The sequence below is a fragment of the Botryllus schlosseri genome, chromosome 15 (genome assembly GCF_051294905.1).
Source record: "Botryllus schlosseri isolate E-star chromosome 15, Bs_hap1, whole genome shotgun sequence".
NCBI lineage: Eukaryota > Metazoa > Chordata > Ascidiacea > Stolidobranchia > Styelidae > Botryllus > Botryllus schlosseri.
In genome coordinates this window covers 8,266,050-8,279,172 of record NC_137250.1, presented here as the reverse complement: position 1 = coordinate 8,279,172, position 13,123 = coordinate 8,266,050, and the positions used below count along the sequence as shown (strand labels likewise).

Below are 13,123 nucleotides of genomic sequence, written 5' to 3'. Positions count from 1 at the left end.
GGGTCGCGAGTCCGCACACATAGGGCGTAATATAGGCGCAGAAACTGTATTTTGTGGATTCTTATTTACTGTCTATCACCGGAACCACAAGTATGGAATTTCTTAGACAATGTAGTGTGCAATCTCAATTGATGAGTCCCGTTTTATGGAATTAGATATCACGATGAAATGGAGAAACATGACGCCGTGAACGGGGTATGTAAAGTATGTTATTGGTATACTGCATTTTGTATAATATGAACATATAGATCAGCCTGTGATTCCCGTATGATTTGTTAAGCCCTTCCTTATTCACGTTTTTTAAAATCAGTTTTGATAAATTGATCTTTGCACAAAATCAGATAGCAAGGGTGTTCTATCGGCTAGAAATCCGATCAAATGCTGATAACTGGATGGACATTGGACAATTGGACATGATCTGACTTTGAGGACATCGAGTGTCCATTGTCCAAGTGTCCATGTTCGGGGTTCTTGCGATCATACATCATATTATAGCATACTTACGTGATAGGCATAAAACGTTTACCAAATATTAAGATATGATGAAAGCTTTATACATAACTTCACACATGTGTGCTTCAATGTCAACCATATTCCGAAATATCGATCATATTTTGAAATTTTGAATATCTGCATGTCTCGCGAAGCGGATGATTAACTGTGATGTGAATATTCCAGTTATCAACGTCAGTTCGCATGTAGGTTTCTCCATTACAGATGCCAGATTCCTGTTGAATTGTTGCATTTACAGACACACTCAACTCATTCTTTTTTTTAACTGAGCCGTGAACAGTGAGTGCTCGGACTGGTGACCAATCGCACTTTCAAACAATTCTTTCATCTTTGCCACAAGGTGTCGCAGCATCAAAATTTTGTTGTCAATCTGACCAAGTGACTGCCTCAGGGTATACAGAATAGTTGATTGATACCTCCGGGTTCGATGCAGTCCAGCAATGAAACGTGGATGGCAGTTGGATGCAAATTTTAAAGAGCTTAGGAATAGCCGCATTCAATACATCGCGGCATGAAGCGGTGTTGCACTTATAGAGATATGCGGTAACAGTATGGTCAGCGGACGCTGTGGTGCGGTGTTTCGACAATTGCTTGTAATCGGACTGCTGTTTACCGCTGTAACGATATTTATATTTGAGGAAGAAAAGGCAATTCTTGAGGAGGTGAAACACGCATTCTTTCCGTTGCATGCCTAGACTTGACGTGACCACTACTGTCCTCGTGACGTAAATTGCTAAGAACTTCATTTGGTTTGTTTAAACGATGTTTATGTTCGACAGTTTGTCGGTTGCTCTTGTACTGATAGCCCAATTGCTTATCTTCATATACACATTGAAATCAAGCCATGTCGAATATATCATAAGCAAATTTGCGAAGGCCTTGCCGACTAAATAGAACAGGCGTACGCTCAGCGGGGAATGTATAATTTATTTTATCGTGAACAGCAGAGCCTGTTATCAAGGACAGCGTAAATACAGAACATTCCGGGCGGCCTATACAATAGCCCCAAGCCCTAGCAAGTGCGCATGTAAATGCCATTCTCCAGACCATAGCTTGCAGAGTTACTTATTGAAGGCGCCGCTCCGGTTTCGACGTAATCGCAGTGAACTATATAATGTTTGTTCTAACTCAGCAATTACAATTGCACCCTTAACTTTTGAGTTCATTGGTAACAAAAATGTCGATGTGCGTGAGGTTTTGCAACGAAAATTGTAATATAAATAATTTTCAATTGAAGTTTTATACCTTCAAGAAGCTCTTCACGTATAATTTTGTGAACCAAAAATGATGAATTTTAATATATTTGGCTGAATCTGTGATTCGTAAACGTATTACCAGCTAATGAAGCGTAGAAGTGATAACTGATAACTATAACTGAAGAAATATTTCTCTTCATTCTGCATTGGAAAGACATCGAGTCAATTTTTAAAAATCCAAATGGCATGGTATCGGTTTAATAGTCGGGGAAACAGTCGACTGCCAGCATTTTTAAGCGCTTGGTGTCGTCACGTTGCGTCACAATGACGTCCATGATGTCATATCCTCAACAATCAACGCATACGAGTACAGTTGAACAATTTACCATATTTATACATTTGTAACTTCAGTATACAATTAAACAATATATTCATATTGAAATAAACCCGCATATATTTCCACCTACCTAGTTTGTGTCAAAAAAGAGAGTTTGTGTATATCTATAATCCTTGACTTCTGGTTTCATGTCGGTGACGTCATATTTGATGATATGATTGTTGATATAGTACAATGTTATTTTCAAGTCTTTACTAGTTGCCGACGATCACCCCCGGCGAGTGTTACCTGAAAATATTCGTTTATTTATAATATGAATACATTATTCAGTTTTACACTGAAATTCTGCACTCCAGTAGTCTCTTCAAATATTTGTCACTGGAGGTCTCAAATATCGTTCCTATGCACCTATACATTCTTGCCTTCCATCATTTTTTTCGGTGCCGCATCCTACAGCTGAAACGGTCGTTACACGATCTTCAACGATTAGAGAGATACGATCGCATAGTGACGAAGCGAGCGGACGAGATCGCGTCCGAAGTCAATCGCACAAAACAACTCGTCCAGGTCCATCTCAACCAGCTGGAGGCGATAGATCAATTCGCGAAGAAGAAAAATCTAATCTTGAGAGGAGTCGTCGAGCAGAAGGAAGAAGACCTGGAAGCTCTGGAGGAGTCCGTCGTCTACATGTTTCAGGAGAACTTGAAGATTACGTTGGCTCAATCCGATATTGAGTTCGCTCAAAGAATAGAGGGCGGAGATCCGAGGTGCGGAAAGCATGAAAATATTCGAAATAATATCGTATTTATGTCATCAACATGGGTGACCAGTAACGAAATACTTCTACTTTTTGGAGTACTTAAGAATGTTTGGCCTACTTGTACTACTTACCGAAGTGGCGACGATTTAAGACTACTTCTATATCTCAGTTTTCAGTTTGCGGGCCAAACGAAACCTAGAATATCTACCTTTTTGAACTAGGAAATTGCCACTTCTATACTTAGGGTTGCATTTAAAACGAGCGGAGTTTCAAAACACTTTGTTTAAAACATGTTTCAACAGTGTTTCAAACAAATGCCTTTTTACAAAAAAACAAAATTGTGTAAATTGCATGGAATTCAAAACAGGAAACCTACTTTTGAATGTTGCTGCGTGTACTAAACACATATAGGCTGTATAAAGTGGAAAGGCAGTTCGTTTACTCTGAAGCCTGCTCATTAATATGCCGTGATTACGCAGCCTACGTATCTCGAATACGCAATCTAGATCCAAAATAAAGTCAATATAGCAACTATGCCGTAGGCTGCACAGTGTACAGTACGCTCATCAGAAGGCGATGAACAAGACAATAAGCTTTGTAGTATCCCAAATTCATTTTAAAATATTAATGGAAAAACGTGGATCGGGTTTCAAAGAGAGTTTAAAATATATCATTTTTAACATTGTTTCGAATAATGACGGCAAATAAATATTTCCCATTGCCTTAATATCAACTCATCAACTGCAGGAGCAGCATTTATCAACAATGTTATACACTGCTTTCAATTTAGAAATAAAATTAACACGCTGGAGAATATAGCTATAATTATTGACTCGGCCCGCCAACGTATTTTCTACTTCTCATTTGACCCGCGGAGAAAAGCAATTGCTGGTCTGTAAATACTTTCGAAAGAATATGCAGTATGAACCTACTCTCGACTTGCAGTCAATATAGTCGATTTGTACGATGTGGAGTGGCTGGAACCCTCGAAATCGTCGTCGGTTCGACAGTTATATCAACTAGATATCGATCATTGGCACGGAATGATTGTTCTGATGATGATGACCACCTAGCGTAATAATGCTGCATAACGATGTAGTTCTGGTAAAATGTATTTTTGCTCTGTTTATGACATTGGTCGGAAGCCCTTTTCGTCGAAGGAGCCATATTTACCCTAGAATTTCAATTGTCAATTTCAGTGCACTATGACGTCACAACTGATTATCGGTGACGTCATGACAATGAACAATTGAAAACAATGAAAACATGTTTCAAACAAGCGCTTTGTTTTAAACATGTCTGTTTTAAATTGATTTTTTTCTTTAAATGCAACCCCAGTTCCATCATACTAGATAAGGATTTTTCCGATAAAATGTTTCAAACTAGCTTTGTATCTCTCTCGATGTATGAACCCGTACCGAAATTTTTTTATGACAACCTGATCCCAAAAATAGCACTTAATTAGTTGAGAAGTTATAGTGTGCAATTAGAGTTTGTGATATTCCCAATAGTCCCATTCAAATCCGCCAAGGACGCCCAGACTCCGACCTCTACCGCATAGTCTTTAGTACATCTCCTAAATCATATGGTAGGCTAAGCGCCAGCGCATGCAAATTTCTTAAAGGCGGCGATGAAAGAAAAAAGGTCAAGAAGCACTGTATAACTGAACATAATAAACGCACTTATAAATTCACTTATGATGATCAGCAGATAACATACTTTTTAAAGCTTCTTGAGTACTTTTCAGACAGTTCGTTTTATAGTTCTACTCGAAGTAGTTTAAGCGTGTCTTAGAAATATCTACTTCTACTAGTACATGAGTATAAATTTACTGGGGTCGCATTGCTGACTACTGTGACCACCTCCGTAACACACATATAAGCGTCATGCCCATCCTGTATGCCATATACACGTAATAAAATGCGATGGGTGTCTTCAGGCCCATCCTCATTCGCTTCGTCCGCCTGAAAGATAAGTCAAAAGCATTTTCCAAGCGTAAAAATCTCCCGAAACTCTACACACTTGAAGAAGATCTCACGCCAGCACAACGCATTCACAGGAAAAAGCTGGACGATTACGCAAAGCGAGCCTCTCAGGACGGGAAGAACGTAAAGAGAATGGGCGGGAAATTATTTGTAGACGGCGATGAGGTTGATTTGAAATCGATAATTTGACGCTTATAGAGAGTAGTTTCGAGTTGTTACATCGTTGATTCCAATGCAGGGCTACTTGTCTGGCGGAGAGTGGACCTTTTCGGTGGTGAATCCGGACCCTATCTGCTCCAGTATTTTTTGTTGTTGTTATTGATGGTGTTTTGTCGACTACTATGGTCATTTACACCAGGTCAATTTTCTTCATTTTTATTCCGTATCTGCCTACTTGTAGTACGGCTCACTTCTAGGCATTTACAAGACACCGCTCACACGGATGAGATGGCGAGAAGGAGCCCAGATAAACCTCCAACATTTAGGTAGGCATTCTGGAGCTTCAGTATTTATTCAGTTTTGCAACAAAACCAATTCCATTATCGTCGATTTGCAAAAAAAAAATACTGCAGTGTTTGTATTCTTCTGTTCATCTCTGGACCAACAATCTGTAACACAGAGTTTAAAAACTTGACAAATTTCATCATTTTTTATTTAGATTAACATTACAATTATAGCTACACAATTTTCCTAATTAAGTGTAGAATTAGAATTATCTTCACACACTTTTTACCCAATACGATTAGAATTAAAATAACTGAATTCGCGAAAACTTGGATATTTATACAAGTTCAGCTCATATCATATCTGCGTTCATTCTCATAAGTAGGGCGATTTTTTACGACATTGCAAAAAAAGTCAAAATTTAGTCAAAATTGTAACGATAGTTAAAAAATTGTCAAAATTGTTTACGAAGTCAATTCCTTTTGCAACCTGCATTTCGTGTGTATCGTAGATGTTTGCACGGTCGATGAACTTATCATTTGACATTTCACATCTTGTATAGCCTGCTTTATAGGCCAGCCGCTGTGGACTGCCCATCATTGTCTGCTCATTGTGAATCATAAACGGTCAAATGAAACAAATAGGTCGACATGGTGTTACGCTCAACGTACCGATATCCTATCTGAAGCAAGACTGTGTTAGCAATGACTGTTATATCAAGAAGCGCATGATGAAAAATTGTGATGTAGACCAGGGGCTCTCAACCTTTTTGACCTCGCGGACCGGTAAAACCCCAAAACAAATGCTGCGGACCGGTGCACTTTCAAAAACAGGAATTCATCCTGAATTCAATTACGACAAATGCATCCAACTTAGTTGACGTCGTTTTGATTGGCAGACATCTACACGTGGCTCTATTGAAATTACTTCAAGTCGAAGCTTGCAAAGTACTGATTGTATGTTCGATATCTTTTGAAAGAAATGTGACTTGGACACTTGCTATAGCCTCTATTATACTGCCAAGTGTCTCTAAGATGCACAGTCTTTTGAAAAGTAGCAGACTACTATTAGACAGTTTGTTATGACACTTTAACCACGTTAGAAAATGTCAAAATTTTCATTTTCAGGTCAAAATCTTCCGTTTTTGGTAAAACAAAAATCGTCCTGCTCATGAGTGTGAGAGTGGCAAATGTATGCTTGACTCGTTCTGCACTATACAGCTCTCCTGTTGCATTTTCATAGAAACCATAAGTTAGATTAGAATTAGACCACCGAGACATTTTACATATAATTAGATTACATATATATAATTCTAAACGGAGCAGTGAGAAAACAAGTATTATCTAGATTCTAGAATTACCTAGTTGCATAGGTCTGGTGTAACCACCTTGGTTAGAGCCATAATGTATCTGGGATCTTCGAATGTCAACATCAGTCATACAGTGCAGTACAGAGTAGCATGCTGTATATGTGTGTTTATAAAAAGAAGTATTTGCAAGAAATAAAAATGTCACTTATCCAACTAGCTAGGTACTAACATACCGTAATTTTACGATGGTTTTGATCGACCTCTAAGCAAATACTGGACCTTTGCTAAAAATAGTTGAGTGGCCCCTGCCTACGCCTTACACCCCGGCGAAACATTAACCAAAGCGCTACTGATCAGATTACATTTGAGTAGCATACTACTTGGACACGGAAAGTTCTCTTTTCCCGGGGTTTTGTCGGCAACCGGCCTCCCAATCAGTGATGTATAGCTTGAGGAGCGCAAGACGCGCTGGCCCCTACAAATTCGTGACGCCATCAGTTTTCGCTACGTCACGACGGCTATTTGATATTCTTGATGTCACGTCAATATTTCAAAAAAATCATCCTCGTTTCCGTCCTGGCTATGCTTAGCCTACGTGGACGATACATCATTTCCAAGAATCTCTTTCGTGCATCACTGTGTTTTGATGAAACATGAAGTATCGTTACTGTCGTTATATCATGACTGCGTTGTGTATGCCAGGGGGGTGGATAGTGTACACTGATAACATATAAAATTGGCTAGAAAATTGCTGCTCAGGGTCGTATCTTCCATTGAATTTATTACGAGAGAAATTGGATTCAGTCTCGACGAGGTTGTATCCACAGTTAGCTGAGTTTCGATTCGAGATAACAGGTGGCCCATTTATCGGTTGCAAGAATCAAATTTCATCCTCCTGGGAATCCGAGATCCTGCGGCATGTCGTACTGCTGGTGGCAGCAACAACACAATGACACGTAGAATAGACCTACTTTTGCGAGCTACGATATTGAGCATTTCTACTGCAGGCGAGGTAGTTAATATTTTCAAATAAAGAATGGGACTGGCGCTATTTAAATGTATCCTGCCGGCAGTGTCAGCTATAAGCTTTGTGGCTCCTGGAGCTTTTGCTCTGAAAAAATATCTTCAAGCTGAAGGTTTTCTGTATATGTTCACAATGGTATTCCAAATAGTAGGTATTCCATTATTCACTTTCTTCGTAGTGTCACTATCGTCAACAGCGTATAAGCATGGTAGGCCTTCATTGCGTGCCTAGTTTCCAACGTCATTGATGTTGTATGAGTATCAATTGTTTATTTACAGCTTCACCACCTGTGCGAGTGTCCGGGGTTGTCAATCATATTCTGCTTTCTTGGCGAAGACTTGCTGAAGTACTATTCTACATATTTGCTGATATTAAGCGTCTTCGCCACGATTGTAAATCTCACCAAGTTTTCAAGGGTGCGAAAGTATGTATTTGATAAGTTTTTGTTTGTCAAAATAGAGCCTAAACACTGAATAGTTAATTTAATCATTTTCTCATAACTAAAACTCGCTATGGCCTACAATTGTAATTGCAATTAACGTTTGTTTATTTCACATACAACAGTGGCGCTTACCGCAACATACAACGGTGGCGCTTGTGCACAACGACAATGATTTTCGTAATGCTCAGGATCTTTGCTTTCGTACTCTTTCCGGGTGACTTCCACACCCGCGTGCTCCCAGCGTCGGTCTCTCTGCCTTTCATGCACCCGGACTTGTTCTTTACTGCCGGCTTCTTATACTAGCGCAGCTCACCATCATTCTGGGCTTTTTGAGACACTGCAGTGGCAGTGAGAAGTCTAGATAAACACAACACATAGAGGTTGGTCCGCACCGGAATTCGAACCACTGGCGTTGGTGTCGTGACGCTGGCGCATAACCAACAGCGCCACTCGCTTCCCCTGCAATTGACGTGTTCTCAACTTCTTAGACGAGAAGCCGCGTGGCAGTTCAGTCACCTATACCAAGGAAAAGAGTACCTATACTCATATCAACGCAAGATAGAATAGCCATTAACATGATGACGACAATTTTCATTAATTTCCTCGCGGCTACATTTCATCGGATCAATGGCTATCCAGGGTTCACGGTGTTCATATATGTTAGCATTGGCGCAGCGGCATAGTTCAAAAGACAGTTGGCAGTCGAAAAAATTTCACTTTGCCGATCTCTTGTATTACTACTTCTATACCCCATTCTAACCGTAGCTTATACTTTCATCCACCTTAGTCTGATTTTCGAAGAATGCTGCCCAATAATATGTAGGTCGAAGGTCGTGCTATAAGTCGGCAGCGGTACCTCATTAAGAATCATAATAAGCGATAGGCTATCTGTTTGGTGTAAAATGACCAATGATCATAGATGTCTAAATACTATGAATACTAGAACACATCATCAGCAACAACAACAACAACAACAACAACAACAACAATGTACAGGCCTACGTTAATTCTGAATGCATTTATCACGCTATAGCTTGCAATCTTGCAGATTGACGTTGTATATAACTGGCGGGACTGTGTTCAGCGTAAGAATATACCAGACTCCTGAAGGATTCGGAGTGTACTCACCACCGCTGATAATTGCTTCGGCACTCCTTCTGTATTCGTGGGTGAGGGAATTACTTACATTGTCTGAGCAATACGGCTAAATTACGATTTTTGACACTAGGATTGAGTTGTAGCATGGCCGTTTGCAGGGGATCACCCAAATCGACGTGAGAAATATTGCTACATGCGAGGGATGATGCGAACTCTTGAAAGGTTCTGGTTCGTTTAAAACAGGGGTTCTCAACCTGGGGGCGCCCCCTGGGGGGGCGTGAAACATCTGAAGGGGGGCGCGAAGAAGCTGTCAACTGAAAAAAAATTTCGCGCGATTTACCTCCAATTCACGTGTGTTTCTCTATATTGTGACCGAATTTCATATTATTTTATTCTCCCAATTAACAGTCATAACCTTCCATGCCATCAAACAATCTGTTGGGGTTGCTATCATCCATGTTTGATTTTGTGATACGACGATAAGGGGGGCGCGAAATTTTTCACTATCATAAAGGGGGGCGTGTCTAAAAAAAAGGTTGAGAACCACTGGTTTAAAAGCAAACCTTTTTTGAAAGGTTCTGTGTGAACGCGAACGTGAACATATGACGTCACAAGACGTGATATTGCTAATTCTAATCCCGCATTTCCTTAAAGTTATATATTAATGTACATGATAACTAGCGACTACTCAGGCCATATTATGCCAGAATGCTGAACTACATGCCGACTTTTTAAACGTCACCTAATTTATCAACTGAAGCAATCAAATGCATGCTATATTAATCCCACAAAATCTCTTTGCCAACAATTTCCACAAGGACTCGGCTAGACCGGACAGGTGAAACACCGGTTTTTACTATTTATACTTGCACCAGATATTACCTCAAAAACAAGTTCTACAGTACCCAACACCCCTATCTGGCGGATTCGGTTTTTATGATACAATAAGAGTATCAAATCAAGAGAGATCCCGTACACCTGATGAATTTTTTACATTAGACATCGATGCATTCTTTATAACAATTTCGTTGATGTGAACTAAGCACAATTCACTGACTTCCTACATGTAGTGTGATTCTTTCTTGCCATTGTGCGATTGCGGGACGAGCTCACAGCAGGAAGTCAGTAAAGATTCACAAACGGAAAGCTAAATATTCCGATCAAATTTTCGAGCAAATAGTTTTTGAAATCGGCACGGTGCAAGCTCGTTTAGTGCTGAACCTATTTTCATGCAGTCAGGGCCATGCGTAGAGTGGTCCGAATGTGAAATGTAAGAATTTCAAACAAAGACGTTATAATGACGTGGAAAATTGTATTACATGAAAAAGGCTCACAGAGTGCAGGACCAACCATGGTTCGTTTGTGAACGGGAACCTCAAAATTCCAGAGGTTCACGCACAGAGCTTGAACCTCACGTTCACATCCATCCCTACTGCACGCTATTCCTATCTACGATACCAACCATGGACTTTGGTATGTGACCAAACTTGTAATAACCATATGCATGAAATTTTCAATCGATTTCAGGGCCGGCATATGTGCAGTACTAAAACGCTTTATCCCGAAAAGAACGTGTGGATAAGGACCATATTGCCCGCATTGATATTTGGCATACTCTCTTTTGCATTGATATTTTGCTTCCAAGACAGGTGAGGACCTGAATATATTGGACTTACCGCATCGCTCAAACAATAGGCTGTACAATACATGGTAATCATGTTTTCGGAATCAGTGTGAAATCATCTTTCGAATGAAACCCATTTGAATCAATCTGTGGACATTATGATAGTATGACTGCCGAAATCATGACGATATTGAGGCTATATCTGTCCCGCTCATGAATGTAAGCCTATTTTCCGAAACCGGCAACCTCAGTGCCTAAAAGACCTATGAGAAACCTTGACCCTCTGGGTATACGACGCCTCGCAACATCAATTTCAAAGTGTCGGTCCATAGTTTCTACAGTTTCACAAATTTTGCTAATCCCGTTCATGTATCGCAGCTTGAATTATGGATTTGTGCACAGTTTGCACCACGTATCGTTAGCTGCCTCCATTTACTTCTTCCTTCGAATGACGGAGGATGGCGACAAACCGACATCGAATGAGAAGTTCTGTGGATGCGGGAAGCTTTCCATGGTAGTTTGCTGCTGCTGATGCCATTCGAACTCGCAGCGTTCCTAATTGGATTGAATCACTTTGTCATCGGGTTTATCGTGTTATTTACTATGTTTTGTTTCAATTTGACTTTATGGCATCAAACGATATAGTTGTCTGTCAGCATTTGGGCGAAATCAAGTAAAGTAGAGGCTAACAGAGTCGAAGCCCTTTGTGTACAGTACAGTAGGCCTACATTGTGCAATGTTCGGTGTCGATGACATCGGCTTTCACCGTCGTGCCTGTATTATGTAGGACCAGGGCCGTAACAGCACTTCGTCAGGCCCCCCCCAAAACTTTGGTCTTGGGCCCCCCATAGGGTTATAGACCGAACTTATGGGGGGCTTCGCCCCCCAGACCCCCCCTCCGGCGATACACTGTTTGCCACTATTCATCTTAGACTTTGGGACTTTGTTTAGTGAATCAGTTTTTGTCGCCTAAGCGCGCGAAGCGCGGAAAATTATGATTTCATCAGTCAGTATGATCGGGAATTGCGTATTTGTTATCAATTTTATCTTCTCTCTGCTGACGTAATCAGATTTGCCGGTAGAGCTGAGTGAGGTGTGTGTGAAAAGGTAGGACCACTCAATAATAATTAAACAGCACCTCGTCAGGCACCCATCACGTTGTTCGCGTTTGTCACGAAATTATCTGTACTGTATTGTGAGCCGAGCGAAAGCGAGGCGCGAAAATTTTCGATAATTTATGATAAAATCGGTCAATCAGATCGGTGATTGCATATATATTATGCTATCAATTTATTGTCCTTTCTACTCACTTAATTAGATTTACCGGTTGAGCTGAGTGAAGTGTCTTGAAAACGAGAGGGCCCGAAATTATTGATTAAACATCTTCGGGCGGGCGGACCCGTTGATATGACTTCGTTATGGTGTTATTTCGTGACTTCCAGTCTGCTATATCAAAAAATATAGAATCGCCCAAACGTAGGCTTCTAAACTAAGACGCACACAATTTCAAATTTGTATTTCTTCACTGGCATAAAATTTTCCCCAGCGGGATGGTAATTGTCTCGTGAGGTTCAGATTGCAAAGACAGGAACATTCGGCGCCAGTCATTCAGGAGCCTATGAACAATTAAACCTATATGTATTTTGTATAGCCTATATAACGAAGTTTTCGGTCTGCATAAGGGCATAGACCTTTTCGGCCGAGCTTTTCTCGCTACCGATCGTTCTGGCACACTTCTTGGAGTCGCATGTTATATGGCCTAAAACTTGATTGTATGTCTTGGTGGGCAGTGGCGCGGTAATGGCCCAATATCCAATAATATAGAAAAATGGCTGCTTGAATTCGCGCCACAGCGCGAAAAAATTTTGAAAAATTTGCTCAAATTTTCAAAAAATACGCTATGATTTATGCTAATTCACGAAATAATTTTGGGCCCCCTTCGAGCTCGGGCTTGGGGTGCGGCAGTTACGGTGCTGTGTAGGACTGTAGGCTATCGGATGAGCCATTAGCATACACTGCACAGTACATATCCTGCGTTAATTTGCTGTGTCAAACCAGAATACAGGAAGAATATCATTTCCAAAATATCATGACATAACGGTTCCGTTGTGATGTAAATGACAAATATCACGTAGCAATGTCGGAAAGTCGAAACATGAGGCTATAAATTCATTACTTTCAAATCATAAAGATCGACTTACAACAGTATCACCAATCTACACAAGTAAAGTCAAGTCAAGTGACAAAAATTATAATTCCAGCGGACATAACAAAAATTACCGAGCAAAATAGCCGCGGACCACATTTTATCAATATCTGATTCGTACATATCGATCGTGCTGCCGAGCTGAAAATGCCATATGGATATTAGCCAGTGTGCAGAGTGCATTG

The 13,123-nt window shown here is 40.4% G+C and overlaps 2 protein-coding genes across 4 annotated transcripts; both read left to right on the top strand.

Moving 5' to 3' along the window:
* Positions 1-62: 62 nt before the first annotated feature.
* LOC145458122 (uncharacterized) lies at positions 63-6,233 on the top strand. 3 transcript variants are annotated; one of them, XM_080336458.1, is made up of 3 exons: positions 63-195; positions 2,503-2,813; positions 4,746-6,233. In XM_080336458.1, exons 1-3 carry the CDS (start codon positions 169-171, stop codon positions 4,978-4,980), a joined length of 573 nt encoding a protein of 190 aa, XP_080192584.1. In that variant the 5' UTR covers positions 63-168; the 3' UTR covers positions 4,981-6,233. The 3 variants fall into 3 exon arrangements, with proteins under 3 accessions (XP_080192584.1, XP_080192585.1, XP_080192583.1); XM_080336459.1 differs by lacking the exon at positions 63-195 and adding an exon at positions 908-1,175 and having other exon boundaries at positions 4,866-6,233; XM_080336457.1 differs by lacking the exon at positions 63-195 and adding an exon at positions 920-1,175.
* A 1,085-nt stretch (positions 6,234-7,318) lies between these two features.
* On the top strand, positions 7,319-11,425 carry LOC145458121 (protein myomaker-like). Its single transcript, XM_080336456.1, has 5 exons — positions 7,319-7,715; positions 7,847-7,992; positions 9,059-9,179; positions 10,636-10,757; positions 11,111-11,425. Exons 1-5 carry the CDS (start codon positions 7,581-7,583, stop codon positions 11,262-11,264), a joined length of 678 nt encoding a protein of 225 aa, XP_080192582.1. The 5' UTR covers positions 7,319-7,580; the 3' UTR covers positions 11,265-11,425.
* The last annotated feature ends 1,698 nt before the right edge of the window (positions 11,426-13,123 follow it).

What these genes read in the sequence shown, in the direction of transcription:
- LOC145458122 (XM_080336457.1), top strand. Translation starts at nt 1,065, where the DNA reads ATGGTCAGCGGACGCTGTGGTGCGGTGTTTCGACAATTGCTTGTAATC. An exon ending in AAAAGGCAATTCTTGAGGAG is followed by an intron (nt 1,176 to 2,502) that starts GTGAAACACGCA and finishes CGCATCCTACAG; the next exon opens with CTGAAACGGTCGTTACACGA. An exon ending in ATAGAGGGCGGAGATCCGAG is followed by an intron (nt 2,814 to 4,745) that starts GTGCGGAAAGCA and finishes GGGTGTCTTCAG; the next exon opens with GCCCATCCTCATTCGCTTCG.
- LOC145458121 (XM_080336456.1), top strand. Translation starts at nt 7,581, where the DNA reads ATGGGACTGGCGCTATTTAAATGTATCCTGCCGGCAGTGTCAGCTATA. An exon ending in AAGTTTTCAAGGGTGCGAAA is followed by an intron (nt 7,993 to 9,058) that starts GTATGTATTTGA and finishes GCAATCTTGCAG; the next exon opens with ATTGACGTTGTATATAACTG. An exon ending in CACTCCTTCTGTATTCGTGG is followed by an intron (nt 9,180 to 10,635) that starts GTGAGGGAATTA and finishes AATCGATTTCAG; the next exon opens with GGCCGGCATATGTGCAGTAC.